Source organism: Carcharodon carcharias, chromosome 11 (assembly GCF_017639515.1).
Source record: "Carcharodon carcharias isolate sCarCar2 chromosome 11, sCarCar2.pri, whole genome shotgun sequence".
Lineage (NCBI taxonomy): Eukaryota > Metazoa > Chordata > Chondrichthyes > Lamniformes > Lamnidae > Carcharodon > Carcharodon carcharias.
Window position 1 is genome coordinate 149,641,859 of NC_054477.1, and position 25,813 is coordinate 149,667,671.

The 25,813-nt window shown below is 41.1% G+C and overlaps 2 protein-coding genes across 13 annotated transcripts in view; both read right to left on the reverse strand.

The window, feature by feature from the left end:
* LOC121283974 (LIM domain only protein 7-like) overlaps window positions 1-25,813 on the reverse strand; it is a 222,832-nt gene that overhangs the window by 47,817 nt on the left and 149,202 nt on the right. For 9 of the 12 annotated variants that reach the window (XM_041198837.1, XM_041198832.1, XM_041198835.1 and 6 more), the window contains exons 7-11: window positions 18,827-18,940; window positions 16,625-16,823; window positions 15,816-16,071; window positions 5,431-5,463; window positions 1,689-1,809 (exon numbers count right to left, since the gene is read on the reverse strand). In XM_041198837.1, coding sequence (XP_041054771.1) covers window positions 1,689-1,809; window positions 5,431-5,463; window positions 15,816-16,071; window positions 16,625-16,823; window positions 18,827-18,940 — 723 coding nt within the window. The remainder of the gene's footprint in view (window positions 1-1,688; window positions 1,810-5,430; window positions 5,464-15,815; window positions 16,072-16,624; window positions 16,824-18,826; window positions 18,941-25,813) is intronic. The other 3 variants (XM_041198839.1, XM_041198830.1, XM_041198834.1) reach the window with 2 other exon arrangements.
* LOC121283976 (LIM domain only protein 7-like) lies at window positions 8,524-11,841 on the reverse strand. Its single transcript, XM_041198840.1, has 3 exons — window positions 11,128-11,841; window positions 10,501-10,686; window positions 8,524-9,810 (listed from the first exon to the last, which is right to left on the reverse strand). The coding sequence occupies exons 1-3, from the start codon at window positions 11,511-11,513 to the stop codon at window positions 9,003-9,005; spliced, it is 1,380 nt and encodes a 459-aa protein (XP_041054774.1). The 5' UTR covers window positions 11,514-11,841; the 3' UTR covers window positions 8,524-9,002.

A 25,813-nucleotide genomic window follows, 5' to 3' on the forward strand; every position in this document is an offset into this window, starting at 1 on the left:
ACTTGGAAGAATTGTGAACTGAGACGGAGATAGTGATAGACTTCAAGAGGACATAGATGAAACTTAGTACAGAGAAGCGTGAAGTGATACATTTGGGGAGGGAGAATGTGGAGAGGCAATATAAAATAAAGGGCACAATTTTAAAAGTGGGTGCAGGAAGAGAGAGACCCAGGGGCATTTGTGAACAAATTATTGAAGGTGGCAGGGCAGGTTGAGAAAGTGGTTAAAATGGGATTCTGGGCTTTACAGTTAGAGGCATAGAGTACAAAAGCAAGGAAATTATAATGATGAACTTTGATAAAATACCAGTTCAGACTCAACTAGAGCATTGTGACCGGTTCCACATTTTAGGAAGGATCTGAAGGCATAAGAGAGGGCGCAGAAAAGATTTACAACAATGGTTCCAGGGATGAGATGCTTCAGTTACGAGGATAGATCAGAAATGGTGGAGTTGTTCTCTTGAGAGAGATTGAGAGGAGATTTAATAGAGGTATTCAAAATCATGAGGGATCTGGACAGAGCCGATAGAGAGAAATGGTTCCCATTGGCAGAAGGATCAAGACCCAGAGGGCACCCAATTCAAGGTCATTCGCAAAAGAAACAACTGCGACATGTGGAAAAACAATTTGTTGTACCCAGCAAATGGGTAAGATTTAGAATGCACTGCCTGAGTGTGTAGTGGAGGTGGATTCAATCATGGCTTTCAAAAAGGAATTGCATGAGCACCTAAAGAGATAAAAAAAAATTGCTGAGCTATGAGGGTAGGGGAGAGACCTGCAGGGCTGCTCTTGTATGGACAAGGCAGGCTGAATGGCCTCCTTCTGTGTTATTCCAGAATCATTTCTATGATTCGATAACACCACTTAAATGCAAGATGCACCCTTGGCCAGAATTATTTTTGGTTGAAGAAAGGCGTCTTCCTTCCCTTCCCCCCCCCCCCCCCCCCCCCGCTGGTTTTTCACATCACCTCCATGGACCACAACAACTATGGCTCAGACAAGCCTTTACCTACAAAGCATTCGCGTCGCCTTCTTGGCAGTACATTCTTCCTCAAATCACCTTTGTCCCCATGGGCAAGTCCCTGGCCTCACCATGGCTCATATTAGTAACTTAGCCCAGAACCACACCTCAGCACTCCCATGATGCCATGCATCAGGATGTCACACCATGCCACATGTCACACATTTTTGGGCAGTACAAAGAGCCGATATGCAGGTGGACTTATGAAAAGTTCCTTCCAGCTCTTGTCCAGTTTCACTTCACGTAAATGTGCACATGCTCAAATTTTTGCCTTCAGCCAGCTGGTTCGCACTCTCTGGAATCCGCTCCATCCCCAACTTCCTTTTCTCTTTCACAGCCTCATGCAAACTTACCACTTTTCAAACTTTTGATCGCTCATCCTAATCTCCCCCATTCTGGCCCCATGTCCATTTCCTCACACACCTCCTGTGAAGGTGCTGTAGGAAATTGTTTCCACTATAAAACGCTGGCTGCTGTAATTACAATTCATGGTTATTACTGACCTAATTCTAAATTACTAACATCATTTCAAAAGTTTCAAGCTGGAGAGATTGACTAAGGGGCCGTTTCTCAAAGCCAGGTTGGGAAACTTGCAGATGTCACTTTGGCCAAGTGTTGAAAGTGGCGCGAGGTGGAGAAAGGAGAAATGAGATGGTTTTCAAACTCACATTCTGCCATTGTTGGTCCTGCTCATTCAGAGTAGCCTTTATGTTCTGCAACTCTTCATATCTCAGAGACTTAGGAATTCCAACGGAATCTTCAGCAGACACATCATTGAGTGACTTACTCCTAAATTAAAAGGTATACTCAATAGCCAATGGAAAAAAAATCAATGAAGGTTCATTGCAGACAGGGGCATTAATCACCAATTTGGAGAAAAATAGTTCCATTGTGTGTAATTGATATTTTTACTCAAGCGTCGAGCTGTTTGTTTACGTAATTATGGACAATGTCTCGCGATATATTTATATGAAGAATGAACTGTATCTAATCAACTAAACAGTACTTTTCTCTGGAAAATGTAATATCATGCACAATTAGCCAAAAGATTCACTGCAGCCCTCCTTCAATATGTTCCCAGTATAATGACTGCATTTAATATTTGGTGCCAACCTTAAAGGCATTTAGTTTTAGTGGCAATGCAAATTAATACAATCAAAGCAATCAATCAATTCCACTAAATATCACAAAAGCTTTGATTAGCATTAATGTTCTTTGTCAAAATTCATCAGTTAAAACAAATTCACAAACCATCAGGTCACCATACTGCTTGCAACAAACATTTTGGTGAAGTGAACTTGCGAGATGCGGGTTGATAGATTTGTATATTGCAAATCATTTAAAAACACAAAGACAATCCTGAATTAAAATTCATGGCCCATCTGATCACGTATCAGGCACGGTATTGCACATGTGTGGTTCAGGCTAGGGGTTCTCAACTGGGGGTCTCAGGAGGGTTTCAAGGGGTCCACCAAAAATAACAAGAGAATGCGCAGAAAAAAAATACACAACGTGCCCATAAATTAACTGCTTACTACCAGGAAGAAACACCTGGACATTTGTCTGAGTGAGTTTGCCTTCCTAAATAAGGTCACTGCATTCAGAACATAATTTACTCAAGTGAAGCGTTGTGAAACGTTTCAATGACATGAAAAGGTGTTCCAATATCGTTAAACACAATTACGTCTCAACTGGCGATCAGCCAGCCAGGGTGGAGGGAGCCAGAGATATCAGCTATGAGGGGGTCAATCAGCTGATAGTTTCCAAGAGCTACTTCCTCATGGTGACAGGCATGGTGAGGGGGGAGTTTGTTTAGCAATGGTGACGGAGAGAATTTAATGCATCTGATCAGCAAAAGTTATGGTGGGATTATGGAATGTAACTGCAGTGTTAGCATTTGCATGATTTTTTTTTTTTAAATGTGCTTTCAAACCCTGGAGTGGGACTTGAGCCCAAAACCTTGTAACTGAGAGTTGAGAGTGCGCTACCAACTGAGCGACTGCTGACAGGTTGAGAATTGTTGCTCAGCAACAGCACCAAGTTACACATTACACAAGTAAAACAAAAATAATAATAAACATGTAATTAAACATGTATCAGTAATTTTTAAATGGAAAATAACACTCAGGGTTCAGGAGGTCTGTGGGTTTTTTAATAACATGGATAGGTGAGGCTCAAAAGCGAAAAAAGGGCTGAAAAACCCTGGTTTAGACATTTTAAATCTAACCTAGTGAAAACAATTGCATTGCCACATCAGACAAATATGGCAAACGAATGCTTGACTCTTTGTTCTGGAATTCCCGGTGTTAAAACAAATGTTTTAATGCCTTGGCTGAAACATACCAGTCCCCCACAGAAGTACTGCAATCCCTGTAAGCGTATCCCACAGGGTAAATGTTGGTTTGCATGCTTCAGCTGGGCAATTTGACAGAATTCAGAAGCAACAAATGCTGCACAAACAGTGGCCACTCAGCTAATAGAAAGGCTGAACTTCAGCAAGAGCATGAACGCACCTGTCCAGGAAATGTTTGGTGGTTTAACATACCTGAATGTCCCTGTAATTTCAATTTGTTTGCAATGCTCTTAATTTTAAAAAACAACACGTCATTAATTCTGGAACATGTGACGGGACATTGAAAAAAAAAATCAACTGACAGAGAGATTTAAAAGGCGCTTATTTGGTATACTTCCAAGCCAGGTGGAAGTACGTGCCTGGTCTCTGTATCAGATAGAGGGCAAGGGACATGTCATGTAATGTTGGCTGATCATTCCCTGACCAGTATGGGTCCCAAGAATAATCCCTCTAATTAGAAAAAGTGTGTGGCATGTGAGGCTTGACAGACCTCAAGTCACACAGTAAATAAAAACTAGACCAAAAGCTATTACTTCGTTGGACAACAATCACATAGCCCATGAAAATATTGAGTTTATGTCATAATATTGTGTCCAGGTGCAAACCTTGATGCTTACCATGGGGTTCACGATGCATGTTACAATTGTACAACAATAAAGTGACCACTTATCTGTTAACAATAACAACATACCTTCAGCCAAAGTTAAATCAAGCTGCGAGAAAGCCAAACATTTGCTTTGCACCTGTCCCACCAAACCAACTGCCATATGCAACTATTTTTGACCATCACCGCTTAGCATGCCAGCTACGTTAATTGCGTGTCATACTGTAAGAAGTCCCTAGGTCATTGTTAATTTTGCACTGGTTTTGTTAAGAATGTAAACTAAAAATGTATTTAAATGATGTGAAGCATACAGATAAAACCAGTGCATTGTGATATTAAAGTAGAATAGCATGACACACTTACATGTATAGCTCTCAAAATTTTAGAACTGGTAGGTGCTTAAAAGTGGTTAGTCTAATGGCTACTGTTAACCGTCATTGAAACAATGTGACTCACCTTATAGGGAGGAGAGTTCTGAGACACAAACTGAGATCATTTTACTAATGAACATGCACATTTCTCCTGTCCTTTGTGCTCAGATACACAGAGAAACATGGAAGATTGCAGCAGCCACAGAGGCAGCTTCCCACCCAAAGGAACATGCATTGTTTCAATGTTTAAAAAAAAAGTGGAAAAAAAGTGGAAATAATTGGATTTATTAAACACTCATTAAAAATTTGGCAAACTAAATCAAGGAGGACTAAAAAATTTGATTTAAAAAAAATCCATGTTAAATTACCTTGGTTTGAGTTGCTCCCACCTCAATATTTACAGAGGCTAAATCGATTGAGTTGATCATTCTCCCACAAGACCCACCTTAACTGATTTATCTTTGCTACATGCACCACCAAGAACAGCAAAACATATTTAAGTTGGATTGTGACCAACAATCATTGGTCGATTGTTGAAATCATTTCAACACAAATTACTTTACCCCTATTCTGCTTTTTTTCCAATTCAGGTTTTATGTATGAAAATGAGCATTTTAAGACAGGATGCATATCTCAAAGTCCACATGTTTTCCAAAATCTGACTGTCATTAGATTTAAGGCACATGGTAGAATTCATTGATCTTAATTACAAGCCCATGGACTAAAAATTGAGAATACAACTGACCTTAATGGGTATGTAAACGATGAAGATTATGTTAACAGTTAAATTAGTGCTAGCTTTAATGCGCTGTTTTATTAGATCGCGGGCTACACACAGCCAAAAGCATACAACTGCAAACTCACTGTACCATTTTCAGGGATTGAATGCATCGGGGTATGAAACACACAAGACAACTAAAATTAAATCCCAGCCCAAAGACACTTGCACTCAGGGAGTATCGGCACATTATTTCATTAGTCTTACTTTGCAAGCAAGTTATGTTTGTTTGGCACACAGATGCACAGTTTAAAACACACATTGCACACATAGAGCTAAGCACTTTAGGCTTGATTAAACTTACCCTAAATCGCTATCAGCTGACTTTTGAAGAAGTCTAAAGAATTGAACAGAATCAATAAAAAGATATGTAACTGTGAACACTGCAAAGTGCTTAATGCATGGTGGTTCCAGTTGTAAACTTGGGTGTGTATGATAGAACAGTAAGTTTCTTCAACACAATCTGTCTTTATCAGGGTTTGTTAAATATCTGTTGAATATCCACTGTTGAATAAAAAGGCAATTTCATGATATCAATCACAAATGCAATGATTACCATCTGAAAGGTTAGATGCGCAAAAGGTATTTTGCAAATATAAGACACCAAAAAAATATTTTAAACCCATCTCATCTGAGTGAAGTAAATGTCAGAGAATGGAAGTGTGAAATACAATTGATGCCCAAACTCAGAAATATTGCTAAGAATTCAAAAGAGGCCATATATAAAATGCCATCTCAAGCATTTACTCAAAATATCAAGAGAAATTAAAATCATATCATGGTAATTTATAAATTTGTACGCTAAATCTGTATGTATGGATCCTATTTTGCAGGCTAGACACTGCAACATATTTTAAAACCTAACATAATTAACGTAACAAAGTAAGCATCAGATGAAGGACGACAGCAGATCTCATAGTCCTTATGTCACAAATGTCTCAAACATTAATAACATTTTAACATTTATTGTTTCATTTGTTACATTTATTGAGTTCCAAATACACTTGTTGCTGTAATATTAAACTCAGTGCCTTATATCATGAAGAACTAAACATTTGTAAAATCGTTAAATGCACAAAAAACATGCAAATTTCTATCAAACCAGCTCACACAAATAATTATCATATTTTTGGTAAAAAGCTAATGTCATGATGCAACTTAGTATCCTATTTGACTGACAGCTGCTTGTGAAATCATAAGGAATTTAAGACATAAAGACATAAGTTGCTGCTAATTTAAAATTCAAGCTCATTTTACAATCTTCACTTTTTTTTCCCCCGGTTACTGTGACGCCCTGTTTAAAATTTGCTTTTCAAAGCTTAAATGAAGAACAATCATTGTTTCAGTTTATCAACCTGTTTTGAACAAGGTAGTCAGATAGATCAGACATGATTTCTCATCTTTATTGCCAGCTCATTAAATTCAGGGTGTGTGTTATTTTAGGATCCTGTCGCTGCTTGACACCCTCAAAAGCTTTGATGGATCATCAATGTGTTCAAAGCCAAAGTTTCAGAGGTCCATAACCTAAGCAACAAGGTCGCTAATGGAACGGCCATATTAAAAATCACACCGATCATAGTGGATTAAGCCATGCCTTTCAAAGCAATGGATAATTTATCAAAAGCAAGCTGATAATTTCAGATAGGGCTAGGCAATATGATGATGGAATTCGTGCTCAAAATTGAAATAAACTGCCAAGAAAAATTAAAAATTGTACTAAAATATCAGCACTCCTGTATTGCTTTTTGTTTTTTGGGGGAAAAAAGGTTGGATCAGATCGCAGAGTGAGATAAATGCCATTATTCTGCCTTCCCTCAGCGCATCTTATTGGTGGTATAACCATGAGGGAGGTGGTAAAGTCTGGACTTAATGCAGTCATCAAAAACCGCAGGTGCCAGCTATGATGTTACTATGTACTTGCTTCACAAAGAACTACAATCTCTGGAACAGCGAGCATTGTTCCTCGTGTTCTTCTGTGAATTATATTTCAACACTATTTGACTCATTATCACTCCTTTTACTCATACTCCATCATCCCTTTATTTAGTCTCTTCTGCCTTCCACTCTATCACAGAGCTTCCCTTTAGTTCTTTCCTCCACTTCCCCTGCCTTTGTACAGTACTTGCTTAAAACACGGAGCATCTCCAGCTTTTCCCAGTTCTGAAAGAAGCCATTGACCAGAAATGTTAACTCTGTTTCTCTCTCCACAGATGCTGCCTAGCCTGCTGTGTATTTCCAGCATTTTGTCCAGGTTTCCAACATCTACAATATTTTGCTTTTGGACTGAAATATTTTTACTTTGAACGCGGAGAAATATTGTAACATGAGATCACGATGAAATAACAGGGGTTGAATTTTAGCGGGGTGGGGGTGGGGGGTGGGATGGTGTGTACTGCTCACCACTGGAATATTTGTCAGATCCCAGCTGACCAAAATTAAACAAGGCCACCGTGCAGCAATAATGCCCCGCAGGCAACCTTAAACCTTGCCCTTCAGTGCAAGGAAGACCAGCCCTCAAGAGTTGCCAGCCAATCAAATTGGCCAGCAACTGTAACAGTCCCAAGAGCACCAGAGCTCAAATGTGGGCGCTACTGGGACTGCAGCTAAGTCCTGGGTTGAAGACAGCTATGGCATTCGGGCCCAGGTAAGTCCCCAGGTTTTGGACAGGGAAGGATCAGGGAGCTTAGGGAAGTGGCGAGGGGTAGGTTTTGGTAGCCAGGCAGGAAGTGACAAAGGGGGTATGGTACGTACCATTTTGGGGGGGTGGAAGGGGCCGTGCCACTGATGCACACAGGGCACCGCCCCCCCCCCACCCCCAAAGGACATAACCCCTAACTTCCTTCCCACCTTTTAACCAGTCCGGTTAATAAAAAGTCTACAAAACCATCTGCCTGCCCATGGCAACCCGTATTATGCTTGGTCAGTGTAAGATTTGGGCCAATCGCTTAGCAAGCTCAACTGCCCGCTATTATCTTTTTTTAATAATGGCTGGCAGGCTGCCGAATTCGGCGGCTGTCTACCACTTTATGGGAATGGGTGGAAGACAGTGGGCTAGCCACCCATTGTATCTTACATGGCTGTGCGCCCCCCCCCCCCCCACCCCTCGCCCACTGAAAATACACCTATTGGTTGGGGGTGCAGAATCCAGTCCCAGATATTCCTTTTTCCCTCCATATGTGAAAATGAGACATTTACTGAAGCATTTTCTCCGACTTACAAATAGTTCAGATGTCATGGTATATCTTCCATATATCATCCCCAATGTATAGGAAAGGTGAAAGCAAAAAACTGCAGATGCTGGAAGTCCAAAACAAAAACAAAAATAAAAATACCTGGAAAAACTCAGCAGGTCTGACAGCATCTGCGGAGAGGAACGCAGTTAACGTTTCCAGTCTGTATGGCACTTCAATAGTATACGAAAGATGCCTACTTTCGTTTTAGTTAATATTTGCGTTCTACACAAAGGATGAGTTTAGTAGGTGCACATGTTAATTTCCCCCAATTCAGTTTCTGCAACTGTGGCATGACAAAAGGAATCCTTATATTTAAATTCTGCAACTACCCACTACACCATGGAAAATCGTCACTGTGCCAGTGTACATAAAAAGAGCATTTCATTTATTTATCTTTTTTATTATTCCTTACGGAGCTGGCTGTTGCCAATCATAACAATGACCAAGGGTCAACAATATTGCGGCCTGGTGTTCTAAGGTTTGAAGCATTCATCCCAGACCAATAATGGTCATTAGATGTTTGATAAAGTATCACGTCATATTAGGTCATGAAAGGATAAGTGGAAGAAACCGATACAAAACACTTCATATGAGAACAAGTCAACATTACAGAAACTCCACACGCCCACTCTTCATGCATGATTTAGTCAGTATTACAGGGACTTGTCACATTCGGCTCAGAAACATTGATGGAGCGCACATTTATAGTTACAACACCCCCTGACCTCTCAACCAACTGCCGCTTCTTGAATCTTAATCTGCTGGCCTCCCTTATAGTCTCCCACTTCTTCGTGTCCTCCTCAGTACATGAGCCAGGAGCAAAGTTTCTACAGCATACTGTTTGATTAGCTTGGGAAAAGGCCATTCTCCGAGAATGCATGTCATCCTTGACTGGACATGGCGATGCTTCGTCAGAGTTTTCCACTTCTTCTTCTAAGACTTGGTCAGGTGGACAAAGGAATCTGGAGCGGAGTGACTCTGGCAAGCTCCATGGATCTGGAAAAGGGACAGGATTGTACACGTCTGGAGCACCCGAAGGCAATAATTGCTTTGTTTGTGAAAAGCGTTCTTTCCTAATAATCACATCATCTTTTTCAGGATCCGGAATTATAGTTTTGTCTCTTCTGTCCTGTGCAACCAGCCGCTCAACCGAATCATTAGATCCAGCACTGCTCCGATCCTCACTGCACAAAGGCATCAGGTCAGGATTCGCGTGGAAGGCACCAGTTTTACGGCTGAACATATCATCGTTTGCCAAATCTGGTTCAACGTCCTTATCAGCCACCTCTTCCTGCTTGGCAAAGAGGCTCTGCTGGGTGAGGAAGGAATTGTGTTTCCGTGTTAGAACTCTAGGACCTGCAGCTGGATTGATCTTTGGTCTGGAGACCGAGAAGTCTGCCAATTCGGAATAAGTAGGACTTGCATCTAGAACTTGACGTAGTGGAAATAGGCTATATATATATTTTTTTATATAAAGAAAGTGGAAAGAAAAGGAAAGGAAATATTTATTGGAAAATGGATCAAGAGAATAAAGTCTGCATGTTATCTATGTCAAATAAGAAAAGACAGCAAGACAGATAGAAAGCATAATACGTATTTGCTAATTATTTAAGCAGCAGGTGAGAGGTACTTATATTACCAACGCCTCCAGGCAAGTTAAGATCACAGAATGGTGATAAAGTGCACAGAATACTCTACAGTATATTAGCTGAGGCCAGAGTTCACAGTTCATTCAGTACAGTAGCCACTTTCGGTTTTATTACGTTAAAGGCGCTATACAAATGAGTTTTGTCCTTAACTGCATGAAGGCTTTCAGTTTAAAGGGGAGCCCAATTTATTAAATGTAGCCATAGTGATCTATCTCATGATTGAAAATTTAGCATATTGCAATGTTGCGCAAAAGCTCAAAATATATAAATATCTTAAACACGAAGAAAAATCCATTTGGCCAACAATAGTTTCAGATCTTTTATATGCTTCCCGATTAAATTCTAGGCTGGGTCAGACACGTCTTGGTTTAATATGAAATGTTGATATCTAGACACTAAATGAATGTACTTTTTTTTTTACATAAGGCAAAATAGACCAGTGCAATGAGTACTAATTGTTAGTGGTTTTAGCAATAATGCAGAGACAGCAACCTTTGTTCTTTTAAAGTACGAGTGACATCTCCTGCTCGTTCTTGGGACATAGCTGCTGCGGGTTTTATAGTTTGTGTGTTAAGCCGTGAATCACCCCTACAGCAACTTTCAGTGTCGGGCTCCTGTCTTTTTTCAGTGCTAGCTTGCTTAATAGTGAAATCCTCTTGCAACTCAGATGGTTTCCTTCTGCAGTTGGGACGGCAGAACAGTAAAAAAAAAGGAATCACAAGGAAAGTGAAAAAGAGATCAACAGGTCTAACCAGCAAGTTAAGAGAGACAAGATATACAGAATTAAAACGAATTTAAGCTAAGTAGCTTCCTGCATTACCATAAGGAATTTTATTTTTTTCTAATTACCAATTTCACAGTCAGTAAGTATCAGTCAGTCACATTCTTTAAAGTTCATAATGTGAAAAAATATTGGATGAGACTATGAACATGAATTTTAATATCTGAAACCAGATTGTGTGCCCAACGCCTTGGAACAGGATTTGAACTCACAACCTTCTGACGCAGAGGGAGTGTTACTAATGAGCTATGGGTGACACCTTGGGCAATTGTTCATAGATAATTGGTCCAAAGATAAGTCTCCATGGTAAATGCTATTTTAGTCAGGAAAGGACAAACCTGATGTACTGAAGCTCTTTATACCATGGTCTGCTTCGAGAACCCAACTGTATCTGTCTCCACTGTTCTGCTTCCTTTGGGGTCCAATTCTTTGGTAGGAATCTATCAAAAGCAACACCTTTCCCTGGTAACACTGTGTTCAGTTTACGTGTAAACAAGTCATCCTTTTCAACGTCCGGGTCGGCACCCTTTTCTTCCTCAGAAGAGGATTCATCGCAAAATGGTTGGTAAGCTTCAGCCGGCTCTCCACTCACCACATGGACACTCAGCTGCCCTTGACTACTGTTAGAAACATCCAGTGTAATAAGGTTTATCCGCCAGAATATATACACAGCATGCTCTCTTCTAAGATCTTCAAAAGCTCTTAAATTAAGCCAGCATGTCATGGTATGCGTTAGTTCAAAGCCATCACTTTCAACACTACTCCAGTGGTTGCAGAGGCATATGCTGATTCAGCTGATGGTAGAGAGTATTAAGATATACAACGCACAAGCAAATATTATTATAACTATGGATGGGAAGTATGAAATATTTTGTCAGTGAAATGCAAATGGTATAGCTACTTTAAGCAAATATGGCAGTCACTGAAGCTTCAAAAGCAGCACTTCAAAGCTCATCCCATAAGCATTTCTGACCTGGTGGATATCCCAGTCTCTTCTGTTAAGGGTGTGACAGTATCAGTCAAGGAAGAATCTTGATCAGGCAGCGCAGGCAAATTTGTATCCCGTCGAAGTAGATTATGGCTTGCAAATTTGGTAGGTGTACCAAATTTCCGACGTGCTAAGTCATCCAACAAGGGATCAGGCTCCCTTCCTTCACTGTCTGATCCAGAATCAGAGTCAGGATAGTCATGCAGTAAATCCTGAGGTGTTCCACCAGCACCTTTGGTGGAAGTGTCATATGAACCAACGTCACCAGCAACCGTTTCTTCCTTCAGAGATTTCTCCTTTATACTGAAGCCAATTAAGATAATTTGGATTGAAGGCTAGGACAATACTCAAACTAAATGAGATTCAAGGAACACACAACATGAAGTGAAATAAGAATTCATTACAGCACCAGCAATTCAAGTACTAACATCAGCAGAGACCACTGCATAACATTATACTACCAGTTTCTTCTCACTTTCAGCTCCTCTCAAAATAAATCTTATGCCTAAAATGAAAGCAAAATGGAAATCTGAAACAAAAATAGCAAGTGTTGGAAATACTCAGCAGGTCTGGCTGCATTTGTGGAGAGAGAAACAGAGTTAATGTTTCAAATCAAATATGACTACTTCGGAACTGAACGAAGGTAGGAATGTGATGGGTTTTATGCTGTCTGAAGGAGGGAGGGGAAGGAAGAACAAAAGGGAATGCCTGGGATAGGGCAGAGGGCAGCAGAGATTACATGGCAACAATGTCATGGAACAAAAGGCAAAAGGGAATAGTATGGTTGTAGGAAAGAAACAAAGCATTCATCCAGAGTAAGTGCGAGTGTAAATCCCAAATAATTAAGAGTTTTGCCTGTTTTGCGAGTTGAACGCACACATGCACACACACCCCCCACACCCAGGCCTGAATCTTGCATTCTGAACGTGTGTAAAATACAGCGGAAGGATGTCAGGTGTGCATCCCAACGTCATCGTGCATGCGTGCAATTTTGAGGTTGACGAGCGTGTGGGGGAGTCGGAGCAGCACCCGCTGACAATTAAAGGGCCAATTAAGGTAATTAAAGGGCCTATTGGCTGCGATTTTATGTTGCCCGGGCAATTTTTAGCTCGTTGCATGGGCAAAACGGGTAGGCAGAATTCACCTTTTTAATCAATTCCTCATCCAAGGGTGGATGAAACCTCCGTTGGGATATAAAATAAAAAGAAATACCTGGGGACTGTTTTTTTTTTAAATGAGGTATGCTTTGAGGTGCTCGATTGTGCTGCAAGGACATTTTTTTTTTTTAAACAGGATTTTTGTGCTTTCTTTTATCATTTGGAGGTCTGCAGCTCCAAGGCAGCTGTCTGCCTTCGGGGAGCTCGGTGGAAGCGCTCACCGGCACCCACGGTGACGTTGGCACCCGCTCTCTTCCCACCCCCACCGGCAGTGCTAACCCTTTCTCAGGGCTCGTCTCACGCTGGCTGGTCGTTAATCGGCCAGCCAGCGTGAAATCGCGGTTGGAGGCCCATTTCCGGTCTGCGTCTGGGGCCGCCAATCTCGTGCGCAACCAACCAGTGCAAAATTCAGGCCACAATGTTAATTTGCATTGATATTGCCAATGCTGCCAATTCAAAGCCACTGCTGTCGATCGTTCCCTTACCTTCAATGGAGATGAATGACTGACATTATGATGTGCACTGAGCACCAGCTCCACAAAGGAGGGAACAAAAATTACATGGACATGATGAGATCAAAGGTGAAGACTGGGGCATTGTGGGGGGAAAAAATCCATGTTATAGTTAGTGATGCAGTGCAAGATTTGTATTGATTTTAATGGACTTTTATACTTGGGACTGTGTGCTTAACATCTCAAATAAGCAGTCAAAGTCTGTTTTTCTTAAAATTCTTACCATATTATGATGAATACTAAATATTAAGGCCGGCCGGATGGACTGTAGTGGCCTCATTCAGTCCTTTACATTCAAGTATAAATGTGTTGTCAGGAAGTCCAATAGAGCACTGATGGATAATCTCTTCATGTTTGCTTGGCAACCATGAAGACCATTTTCTTTATCATCAGTAGAAGGAAAAGGCTAAAAATGAGGTTTGAATTTTACCCTGTAATGTAGTGAGGTTTCTTAAATACACCATAAAGTTAAAAACCAAAATGTCTATTCATTTTATGAAGTAATTCATAAAGAAAAACTCATTAAATGAAATTAATTTAAATAAACTGAACAAATGTAATTTAATTTAAAATTCAGGTTAAGCATAAACAAAAGGGATGAAACAATTAAAGATCATGGGTGTGGCTCGTGTCACAAAGTGTTTGTTTGGTTCAGGTCTGGAATGCACTGCCTGGAAGTGTAGTGGAGGCAGGTTCAATCAAGGCATTCAGGAGGGCATTAGTTGATTATTTGAATAGAAACAATGTGCAGGGGTAGGGGGACAAGGCAGAGCAATGGCACTAGGTCATAATGCTCAGTTGGAGAGCTGGTGCATACACGATGGGCCAAATGGCCTCCTTCTGTGCTGTTAAAATTCTGTGATTCTGTGACACGTACAAGTCACTTAAAGCTAGCACACTGCTACAAAAAATAAAAGATAATGGAATTGGCTTTTATTTCAAGGGTGTTGGAATTCAGTAGTAATGATGTGATTTTTCAGTTGGTTCTAGCCTTGGTCAGACTCCACCTGATGTACTGCACTGAATATTGGGTAGCAAACCTCATGAAAGGTCTACTGGTCTTAGATGAGATACAGCACAGATTCCACAATACTATTGAGGACAGGTTGCAGAAACTCGACTTGGTATTCTTGGAGTTCAAAAGGGTTTGAGAACTAATCGGGGCATTTAAAATAACTGGGGGATTTGAAAAAACAGAGTGAAATTATTTCATCGCGTGCAGCATCCAGAGTAAGGAGGCACATTAGAGGTAGACCATTTAGAGTGAAATCAGGAAATATTTTTTCATGTAAATGAAGTGGGCAAATGAAACTGAGGTGCAGATCAACTATTATCTTACTGAATGGTAGAACAGGTTCCAGGGCCTGGATGGCCACAATTCCTGTTCTTACATCCCCTTTATCAAGCAGAATGCTTAGAGTCCTCAAGTACTAACTTCACTCACAATTTACCACATTCAGCCAGTCGATGATGCGATTGAATCGTATCGGACCTTCTCACTCCAATAAATTTCCACCCTCAATATAGTTGGAATTAGCAAGATGCTAATCAGAAGCCTCAATGCAAACATCAATCACGACTGGAGCTTGTACTGAAGCCTCACTAATTCATGTGCTTACCAACAGATGCAAATTGAATACAGATTCATCAGTTTTTACTGTTGTATATTCAAATTCTGTAGGAGGTCTTGTGGCGCAGTGGGTAGTGTCCTTACCTCTGCGCCAGAAGCTCTGGGCTCAAGTCCCACTTCAGAGAGCCCACTTCAGGACTTGATGCCATGGAAGGTGCATTCATAACATGGCCAAACAGGTTGACTATCAACCCTTCCAGTGCACGTGATGGTGGGAGAGTTTCCTAGTCAGCCATACTGCTGAAGGCAACAGCAAACAGCTACAGTACTTTGCCAAGGCTACAATGCTTTGCAAAGCATAATCATGGACCAATCTAATGGTTGTCAACACACTTTTAGGACATGGTACCTGGAAGAAGGAAGGCTTCAAACTCTCTTCACTTTTGTAGTTGTATCTTTACGAAGTTTGAAAAATAGGACTTTTCCCAAAAAGGAGAAGCACAATCTAATTTCATTACGGTACAGCATCCAAACACTATTTAACTCAGGGCACTTATTAATATGTTTGGTCCATAGAAAGTGGGGCATGATCAGATCATGAAGACATCATCCAAACAGCCATACTTCATAAGAACCTAGCTGTTTGATGATGAACTGAGTTAAGTTAGTACAAACTGGAAAAGCAATGCTTACATATTAAGCTGCTGGTACCTCTATTTTTTGAACAATAAGCTTGCCGATGCGCAAAGAAAATTAATTACTTTTTAATGCAAAATAAAATACAAAAAGCTTTAAGTACCTTGAAAATGTTCCATCGGCTTCTGTAAACATCGGGCTGGCCCAACTTCTTCTATTACCTTCATTTCTTTCCGCTCGCTTTTTCCTCAGTGGAGCCGGGACATATGTCGCAGGTTTGCTTTTCGTTGGCAGGAACTGATTGTAAGGCATAACAGGCTTATACTCAGAAGTGGAGGTCCTGCGAAGTGACATGTCGTTCTTAGATCCATCCATCATCTTGTTGCTTAAATATTCTGATTCAATGTCACTCCCGCCACCTAAACCAGAAAGAAGTTGAAGGCAGGCATAATTCTTCACAAATATTTCTTCAAACTCCACCGTTGAAGCTCACAGCTTCTAGAAGTGTTTTGCTAATGCCCAACACATGCTGCCTATATAAGTTTCCTTTGGAGCACATCATCCAGAGGCTCACAGATCACTGACAGTAATCATCAAGGTATTTTTGGAAACCTATTAATATACTGTGATAATATCTTTACAACATAAATTATTTTCACTCAAGTGATGAATGCTTTTAATTCTTTTAATCAGGCAAGACATTCCATAAAGGACAAACAAAATGCCATATAACTCCAGTGGTTCTGTGCAATCTTCCTGGAGTTTCAGTCATTACTGCACTTAAAAGTGAAACTACAGATTATAAATTTACTACCATCTCGGCACCATTAATTTTACTTTAACTGCTAAAAGGTGCATCACCACCAAATTATCTTTCTAGACAGAAGAATAAGTGACAATAACGAATGGTGAATTTATGGCTTCCTTCCAAAACACATCCATGACCAAGTGCCAACGGCAAACTCTCCTTACCTTCACTACTACCCTTTAGTGTTATGTCCGATGAAAGGCTTGTGATAGACTTTGACCCAAATGAATCTAAACTATCAAGTGAGTCATCTCTTCTGTGCCGGAACTGTGGTGATGTTGACTCACTCCGCTCTGTACACCAGATATCACAGTACCCACTATCTCGTCCACTGCGTTTCAGACTACCAGAGTCTGCAAGTGCCTAAAGAAGAATTTAAAATTCAGATGTTGCCACAAAAAGTGAAAATTCCTAATCACATCGACTCTTTCCTCTCAATATAAGGCGCAATACCGATTATCTGAAACAAAATATGTCACAAGCATACTTTGACCCTCTCCATTCTCCTGTCAACTATTTTCTTATTTTGGGGTTGACTCCCCACCCAAATCAGATAGCCAACACCATTCTCTGTTGGAAGGTGGACTGATGATTTGTGACTTTAATATACTGGCCACTGGGTGGCATACACGAGCAGTTTAAAATCGATCAGCTCTAATGTATTAGTGAACTTCCCCAATATGCACATCGCTGTCAAGGTAGCATTTTATGATGAAAAATAGACATTGGAATTCAGGGACTAAAGCTTTAAAAGGATGATGAAATTCTCCAGATCAGGGAAGTAGTGACCATTCTTTCAGCATATTCTTTCCATTTATTAATGTAGCAAAAGTACCAAAATAAAGTGAAGAACCACCAAAGTGTACTTCGAATGTTGCTTCTACATGCAACAGAAACCTCCTCCTTCATGGCAAGATAGTTGTTTAAGATCCAAACTACTCATGCAGCTGAAACAGCTCCCTTATACTGTATTTGCTGCTCACAAAGTCATTGTCTCTACATTGGAGAGACCAAACGCAGATTGGGGTGAGTGCTTGGTCAAACACCTCCGTTCAGTCTGCAAGTGAGAGCCTGAACTGCTGGTTGCTTGCCATATTAAACCTCTGCCCTGTTCCTGTCCTGTGCTTGGCCTTCTACACTCTTCCAATGAAGCTCAATGGCAGCTCTTGGAGCAGCCCTCACCTTCAGGGTCTCCTGGACTCAAGGCCACGTTCAACAATTGTTGACCATAACCACCGTCCCCATTTTTTCAGACTGTAGGTGCTATCAATGATTCTGCTGTTGCCATTCATAACGCCTCTAGACCCATCTTTTGTTTCTTTACTTGTTCCTTAGCTTGTACCATCATCTCTCCCATCATTTAATCTCTCCTGCCTTCCACCCTACCTCATGTCTTCCCTTTAGTGCTTCCTCTCCTCTCCCCTCCTTGATTGCCTCTGTACTTATTTAAAGTCTGTTGCATCTGTGACATTTGCCAGGACTGCCTAAGAGCCCTCTGTTAACTACATTTCTCTCTCCACAGATGCTGATAGAAATGTCAAGTATTTTCCAGCATTTTCTGTTTATATTCCTTGCTGACAAATGTCCTACTTCCCATTATCAATCTTCATAACCCCATTAATTGCACATCAGTATTTTGTACCTTCAGGGAACATAATCATATTAACATTGGTGGCAAAAAGACCAAAAAGCGTTTCTCAAAGTGAAGCCATGGCTCAGTGCAGTTGGCAGAAGGGCAAAAGATTACCTCCTGTCTGCCCTTAAAAAAGGACATCCCTAGGTATGTGTCCCCCAATTCTCCCCAACCCAATAGCACACATGGAATATATACTGGTCAAGTTTGAATTGACCAACCAAGGTCAATATTATTGAGATGTTCCTCATTTGTTCAGCCAGACCTGAAGAAGATACCAAAAGACATGCAAATTTGAAAGAAGATAGTAATCTTAAACACTGATAGCACTTGTTAATTAGAAACTGCACAACCTGAAACTAAAGGGAAAGTTTATTGCCCGTGATCCCTCAAGTACTCTGTACCTCATTTCTGGCATTTGAATTCACACAGATGTTTAAAGATGGATATGATCTTCACCCCATCATCCATTTTTCTTTACCTCCTAATTCCTCTTAAAATGGGCTGCAAATTAAATCAGGGTAACATACCTCCAGGCTGACAAATGTTTCCTCTCCATAAACCTGTGAGTTTGTGGATGGACACCTTCTCAGATTGCTACTCCAAAACTATTTTACACATCATGCAACACACAAGTGTCTGGTCCTACCTGCCTCACCAGATTTGACTGTGCTCTTTAAGTTTTAACCTTGCCTTGGACTCAACATTTAAAGACTGATACACTGTCAGTCACCTTGGTCAGAGTTTGTCCTAGTAGCCCTTCAAATGCTTGCAGGTTAAGGTAAGGTCCATTGTAGTGAGGTTCATGCTGTGCTCTTCTACCAAGCCAGTATATTGTGATCAGAACCTGTAAGTGTGCCATTTGACACAAGAAGATGTATGAATAAGAAGCATTGTTCAAGCAAATTTATGGAGCATGACCTTTTTTTTATCATAAGCCCTTGCTAGTCTTTACTCCCATTAAATGCACTAAATGGATTATTTTATAACAAAACTCATTTGCATGCGATATAGGTGCCAGGTCAACAAGCACACTATTTCTCAAGTCTGAGCTTTTCAAAAATCTACCCTCATTTTTTTCAGTGTGGATCATTTCCATCTCGCTTTGTTAACCTATGAAGATGCAAACACACAATAATCTGGGATGGGGAGGTGGGGGGAAAATAATACTTTTCCTACAGCTACCTCACCAATTCGCCCAACCTCCTCGCTCCCTCCTCTCAATCCCTGCCATTATGTCACCTGTGCTGCTAAAGTTCTACCAAACCAATTCTCTCACCTCCACCTTTTTGTTCCCAGTGCTCTCTATAGTCTCCCATTTTCTCTCTTCCAAAGGCAGAGGCTACCAAATTGAGAGCACCTAGCATACACCAAGCCTGGTCAATCATCACTGCATGTGGCTTGCCCAGGTCTAAAATTATTGTATGCACTCCCAGCCAAATCCCCCTGTTGTTTCTGGACGATCACCAAGTGCAAGGTCAACCCAAGGCTTCTTTCATTAATCAACTGAAATCTTTTTCCTTCCACCATCATCTCCAATGTTGAAGTGGGAATAGCTGATGATTTCTTTCCCCTCAGAAGCTGCCATCACTCAACTTACCAAAAAAAACCTTCCTTCTATCCATCCTCTCCAACGTCCTTTGACTTTTCTCATGGTCTCAAACATATAGTTACCGCCATCTGCGTGACCTTAAACTTTGCTCCTCTGCCACTTACTCCACCCCGTCCTCTAACCACTTGCTCAAGCAAAGCCAGTCCATGTGAAACATGAGTGCCCTGCTCCACCCAGAGTCAAGCTTTAAGCCCACATCCTATATCATCACAACATTCATTTACAACTTGCTTCCGTCCACCCAGCTCAGCCGCCCATTTCAACAAACCTCACCCAGACCTTTAACTCTTCTAGAGTCAACTCATCCAAAGTCCTACTTGGTTTCCCACTTATCTCACCAATTTCAACAACCTTCTTAAAACCCATCTTTTCAACCATTTTCAGCAGCCTCACCCAACTCCTCCAGGATTTAGTGGTCATTGCTTCATCTTATGGTTTTCCCTCCATCTTCAACAAAGCACCTCAAACAATTTCTACACAGAAAGCTACTCCGTAAATGCAAGTTGTTTTCACTGCTATTGAGAAGACACCATTTCCTGAGGCAAAAACTGTCATTAGAAATAAAAGCTATTTTTCGTCATAATGTTCTATTCTCCCACTGTTTCATCCAGGTTCTTTGCTTGTTTTAAAGAAGAATAGTAACGGAAAGGCGGTGGAGTTGCATTGCTGGTTAAAGAGGAAATTAAACGCAATAGTGAGGAAAGATATTAGCTCCGATGATGTGGAATCTGTATGGGTAGAGCTGAGAAACGCTAAATGGCAAAAAACGTTAGTGGGGGTTGTATACAGGAGCCGCAAACTGTAGTGGTGATGTTGGATTGGCATTAAACAGGAAATTAGAGACACGTGCAATAAAGGAACATCAGTAACTATGGGTGCCTTTAATCTGCATATAGACTGGGCAAATCAAATTAGTAACAATACCGTAGAGGAGGAATTCCTGGAGTGTATACAGGGTGGTTTTCTGGACCAATACGTTGAGGAACCAATTAGAGAAAAGGCCATCTTAGACTCGGTATTGTGTAATAAGAAAGGAATAATTGGCAATCTAGTTGTGCGCGGCCCCTTGGGGATGAGCGACCATAATATGATAGAATACTTCATCAAGATGGAGAGTGACGTAGTTGATTCTCAGACTCGGGCCCTGAATCTTAATAAAGGAAACTATGATGGTATGAGGCACGAGTTGGCCATGATGGATTGGGAAACGTTACTTAAAGGTGGATAGGTAATGGCAAACATTCAAAGAGCGCATGGGGGAACAGCAACAATTGTTTATTCCTGTCTGGGGCAAAAGTTAAAAAGGAAAGGTGGACAAACCATGGCTTACAAGGGAAATTAGAGATCGTATTAGATGCAAGGAAGAGGCATATAAATTGGCCAGAAAAAACAACAGACCTGAGGATTGGGAGCACTTTAGAATTCAGCAAAGGAGGATCAAGGGATTCATTAAGAAGGGGAAAATAGAGTAGGAGAGAAAGCTTGCAGGGAACATAAAAACTGACTGTAAAAGTTTCTATAGGTATGTGAAGAGAAAAAGATTGGTGAAGACAAATGTAAGTCCCTTACAGTCAGAAACAGGGGAATTTATAATGGGGAACAAAGAAATGGCTGACCAATTAAATACTTTGGTTCTGTCTTCACAAAGGAGGACACTAATAACATAACAGAAATGTTGGAAAACACAGGGTTTTGTGAGAGGGAGAAATTGAAAGAAATCAGTATTAGTAGGGAAATGGTGTTGGGGAAATTGACGGGATTGAAGGCCGATAAATCCCAAGGGCCTGACAATCCACATCACAGAGTACTTAAGGAAGCAGCCGTAGAAACAATGGACGCATTGGTGGTCATCTTCCGAGATTCTATAGACTCTGGAACAGTTGCTACAGATTGGAGGATAGCTAATGTAACTCCACTATTTAAAAAGGGAGGTAGAGATAAAACAGGCAATTATAGACCAGTCAGCCTGACAGCGGTAGTGGGGAAAATTCTAGAATCCATTATAGAAGATTTAACAGCTGAGCACTTGTAAAACAATGGCAGATTATCTGAATGGCTATAAATTGAGAGAGGGGAATGTGCAACGAGACCTGGGTGTCCTCGTACACCAGTCACTGAAGGTAAGCAGGCAGGTGCAGCAGGTGGTAAAGAAGGCAAATGGTATGTGGCCTTCATGGTGAAAGGATTCGAGTACAGGAGCAGGGATGTCTTGTTGCAATTGTACAGGGCCTTGGTGAGACCACACCTGGAATAGTGTGTGCAGTTTTGGTCTCCTTACCTGAGGAAGGATGTTCTTACTATAGAGGGAGTGCAGCGAAGGTTTACCAAACTGATTCCTGGGGTGGCGGGACTGACATATGAGGAGAGATTGAGCCGGTTAGGGTTATATTTGCTGGAGTTCAGACAGGACCAACAGGACTAGACAGGGTAGATGCAGGAAGGATGTTCCCAATGGTGGGGGAATCCAGAACCAGGCGTCACAGTCTGAGGATACGGGGTAGACCATTTAGGACTGAGATGTGGAGAAATTTCTTCACCCAGAGAGTGGTGAGCCTGTGGAATTCGTTACCACAGAAAGTAGTTAAGGCCAAAGCATTGTATGTTTTCAAAAAGGAGTTAGATATAGCTCTTGGGGTGAAAGGGATCAAAGGATATGGGGAGAAAGCGGGAGCAGGCTATTGAGTTGGATGATCAGCCATGATCATAGTGGGTGGCAGGACAGGCTTAAAGGGCCGAGTGGCCTACTCCTGCTCCTAGTTTCTATATTTCTATGAAAGAGGAAAATATGAAAGATTTGGAAAGATTATGTACAATGTTTACCAAAAAAATGCTGTATGGTATCATACTATCAAGGGGTATAGTCAATTCTCATGACAGATACTCCCTTCAACCATGCAGAACAGTCATTACAATAGTGTTTTTGAAATGCCTTAGGCAAGGGTTATTTGCTATGCTTTGGTCAAGAGCCCAAATCCCAGTGATCTTTTTGAAAGCAATGGTGTTCATTAGGGTTTTGCACCCCTTTCATATCACTTGGTTCTGGACTCCCCAACCATCGGGAACATCCTTCCTGCTTCTACCCTGTTCTGCATGGGTGTGGAGGGGGAGGAGTTTACCAAGGTCATCACCATTGATGGTTCGCCAGGGACTCATGTTGATAACTTCACATGCGGGGACATCAGGCAAGGACTTCAGATATAATACACCACTGCCCATAATGAATAGAGACCTTAACTCTCATAATGCTGATTCACCCAGATACCGCAGCCCTTCTGACACTCAACGCATGTTTCAGCAAGTGCCATTGCCTTGAATAACTGAATAACACAACTGCTTAAGTTGTGCAGGAAGGATGTTCCCAATGGTGGGGGAATCCAGAACCAGGCGTCACAGTCTGAGGATACGGGGTAGACCATTTAGGACTGAGATGTGGAGAAATTTCTTCACCCAGAGAGTGGTGAGCCTGTGGAATTCGTTACCACAGAAAGTAGTTAAGGCCAAAGCATTGTATGTTTTCAAAAAGGAGTTAGATATAGCTTCCCAAACTGTGGGGTGGGTTGGGAGACAAGATTTTGGGGTCACGGGTCTCGAGGCAGTGATGGCTGGCGTGGAGCTCAGACTGAGTGCTAACAGCTTAAAGGCCCCTTTAAAACCTCGTGTTTTTTTCTACTGGTGGGCATGGTCAAATGGAAAGGTCTTTGAGGCCTGGCTCCTGTTGCAAATAAAAAGGCTGCAAGTAGGTAGGTGTTGCTTAAACACTTCCCATCTCACTCAACCTCACTATCCCCTTGCTCAGCAGTTGAAGCCAACCATCCTCCCCCACACTCAATAACTCTCACTCACCATAATGGAGAACCATTAGATCTGAAGGATTCTGGTTTAATCCCAGATCTCTATTGCCTCACTTAATATTAACTGGATGGGTAGGTAGCGTGCAGAACTTGTCTTATTTTAAATCATAGCAATAACTGTTTGGAAAGAGGCCGTTTAGTAAGGTTACATAAAAATTTTGGTCGGCAGTCACATGAAGTCTGGGACTTTAAAATAGGGTCCCACTAGGAAAAAGTTTGGGAAGCACTGGCTTAAGTCTTAAAGTCAAATGACCTCAAAACACATCCAATCATTTCATAAGCCTTCAGCAGTTTCACACTGGTCGGTGCTTGATTTGACAGATAACAGTGAATCAACTGACCAACAATGGAGCCCTCCTCACTCTGGTATGAACATCCAGTCACCACAGGCAACCATATTTCACTTCTCCTGTTCACATTTCAACATCAAAATCCATCTGCTATTTCAGAGGCCACTGAACTTTTATAGAATCCTAGAATAGTTACAGCACAAGAGGTGGCTGTCATTTGTTCCATTGTGTCCATGTTGGCTTTCTGCAAGAGCAAGTCAGGTAGTCCCACTCCTCTGCTTTTCCCCACAGCCCTGCAATTTATTTTCTCTTTAATAAGAACATAAGAACTCGGGGCAGGAGTTGGCAATTCAGCCCCTTGAGCCTGCCCCGCCATTTAATACGTTCATGGCTGAACTTATTTCGGCCTCAACTCCAATTTCCCGCCCTCTTCCCATAACATTTCAACCCATTACTAATTAAAAATCTATCTCCTTCTTAAAATTTATTCAGCATCCTTGCATCCACTGCACTCAGAAGTAGTGAATTCCACAGATTCACGACTCTTTGAGAAAAGTAATTCCTCCTCATCTCTAATTTAAATCTACCACCCCTTAGCCTAAAACTATGGCCTCTCGTTCTAGAATGCCCCACAAGGGGATACATCCACTCCACGTCTACTTTGTCTATCTCCTTTAGCATCTTATATACCTCAATTAGATCTCCTCTCATTCTTCTAAAGTCTAACAAGCACAGGCCTAAACTGCTCAATCTCTCCTCATAAGACAAGCCCTGCATCTCTGAAATCAATCTAGTGAACTTCCTCTGAACTGCCTCCAATGCAACTACATCCTTCCTCAAGTAAGGGGATCAAAACTGTGCACAGTACTCCAGGTGTGGTTTCACCAATGCCTTGTACAGTTGCAGCAACACTTCCCTATTTTTATACTCTATTCCTTTAGCAATAAATGCCAAAATTCCATTTGCCTTCCTTATTACCTGCTGTACCTGCAAACTAGCTTTCAGCAATTCATGCACGAGGACACCCAGATCCCTCTGCACTGAAGCATTCTGAAGTTTCTCTCCATTTAAATAATAAGTCACCTTTTTATTCTTTGTGCTTATGCAATTTAGTTTTGAAAACTGTGATTTGATCTGCCCTCATCATACTCTCAGGCAGTGCATTCCAGAACCAACCACTCACTGCATTAAAAAAATGTTTTTCCTTGTACTGGCATTGACTCTTTTGGTGAGCTTTGGTTCTGAACCCTTCCATCAATGGGACAGTTTTTCCTCTACCTATTCCGATTAGACCCTTCATGAGTCTATCAAATCTCCTCTTAATCTTTGCTTCTCTATGGAGAACAACCACAGCTTCTTCCAGCTATCCACATAATCGAAGTTCCTCATCTCTGGAATCATTCTTGTAAATTTTGTCTACACCCTATCTAAAGCCTTCACATTCTTTCTAAAGTGTGGTGCCCAGAACTAGAGTTGTGGTCAAACTAAAGTTTTATAAAAGATTAATGATAACTTCCTTGCTCTTGTACTCCATGTCTCTATTTATAAAGTCCAGGATCCCATCAGCCTTTTTTTTAAAACCACTTTCTGAACCTGTTTTGCCACCTTTGACGATTTGTGGAATTTAGGGGGTTTCCTTAAAAATCTTCCAAAACAGTCTCTTTCCAAATATTTTTTTTTAAAGCCAGGTGGTCTGTGATATTATGACCAAAAATACAACTTCCAGACCCTATTCACCCATCCAGTTAATATTAGGTAATGCAGGAGAGACCTAGGATCAAACCAAAACCTCTCCGATCTAATGGCTCACCGCCATACCACATGATGCATTTAGTCAAGGAACTCTAAGCTTTTATTTGTCTAAACTAACTTTAGGTCATTGCAAATTATTCTAACAATTTAATGATTCAGTTATAGTTTGGAGCCAAGGGAATGATAAATTAGTTCTGTGAGGACGGCGTAATTAA

Coding starts and splice junctions, on each gene's coding strand:
- LOC121283976 (XM_041198840.1), bottom strand. CDS start 11,513: ATGACATGCTGGCTTAATTTAAGAGCTTTTGAAGATCTTAGAAGAGAG. Junction 10,687..11,127: donor AAAGAGCTTCAGTACATCAG/GTTTGTCCTTTC, acceptor TCCCAACTGCAG/AAGGAAACCATCTGAGTTGC. Junction 9,811..10,500: donor CGTACTTTAAAAGAACAAAG/GTTGCTGTCTCT, acceptor ATATATATATAG/CCTATTTCCACTACGTCAAG.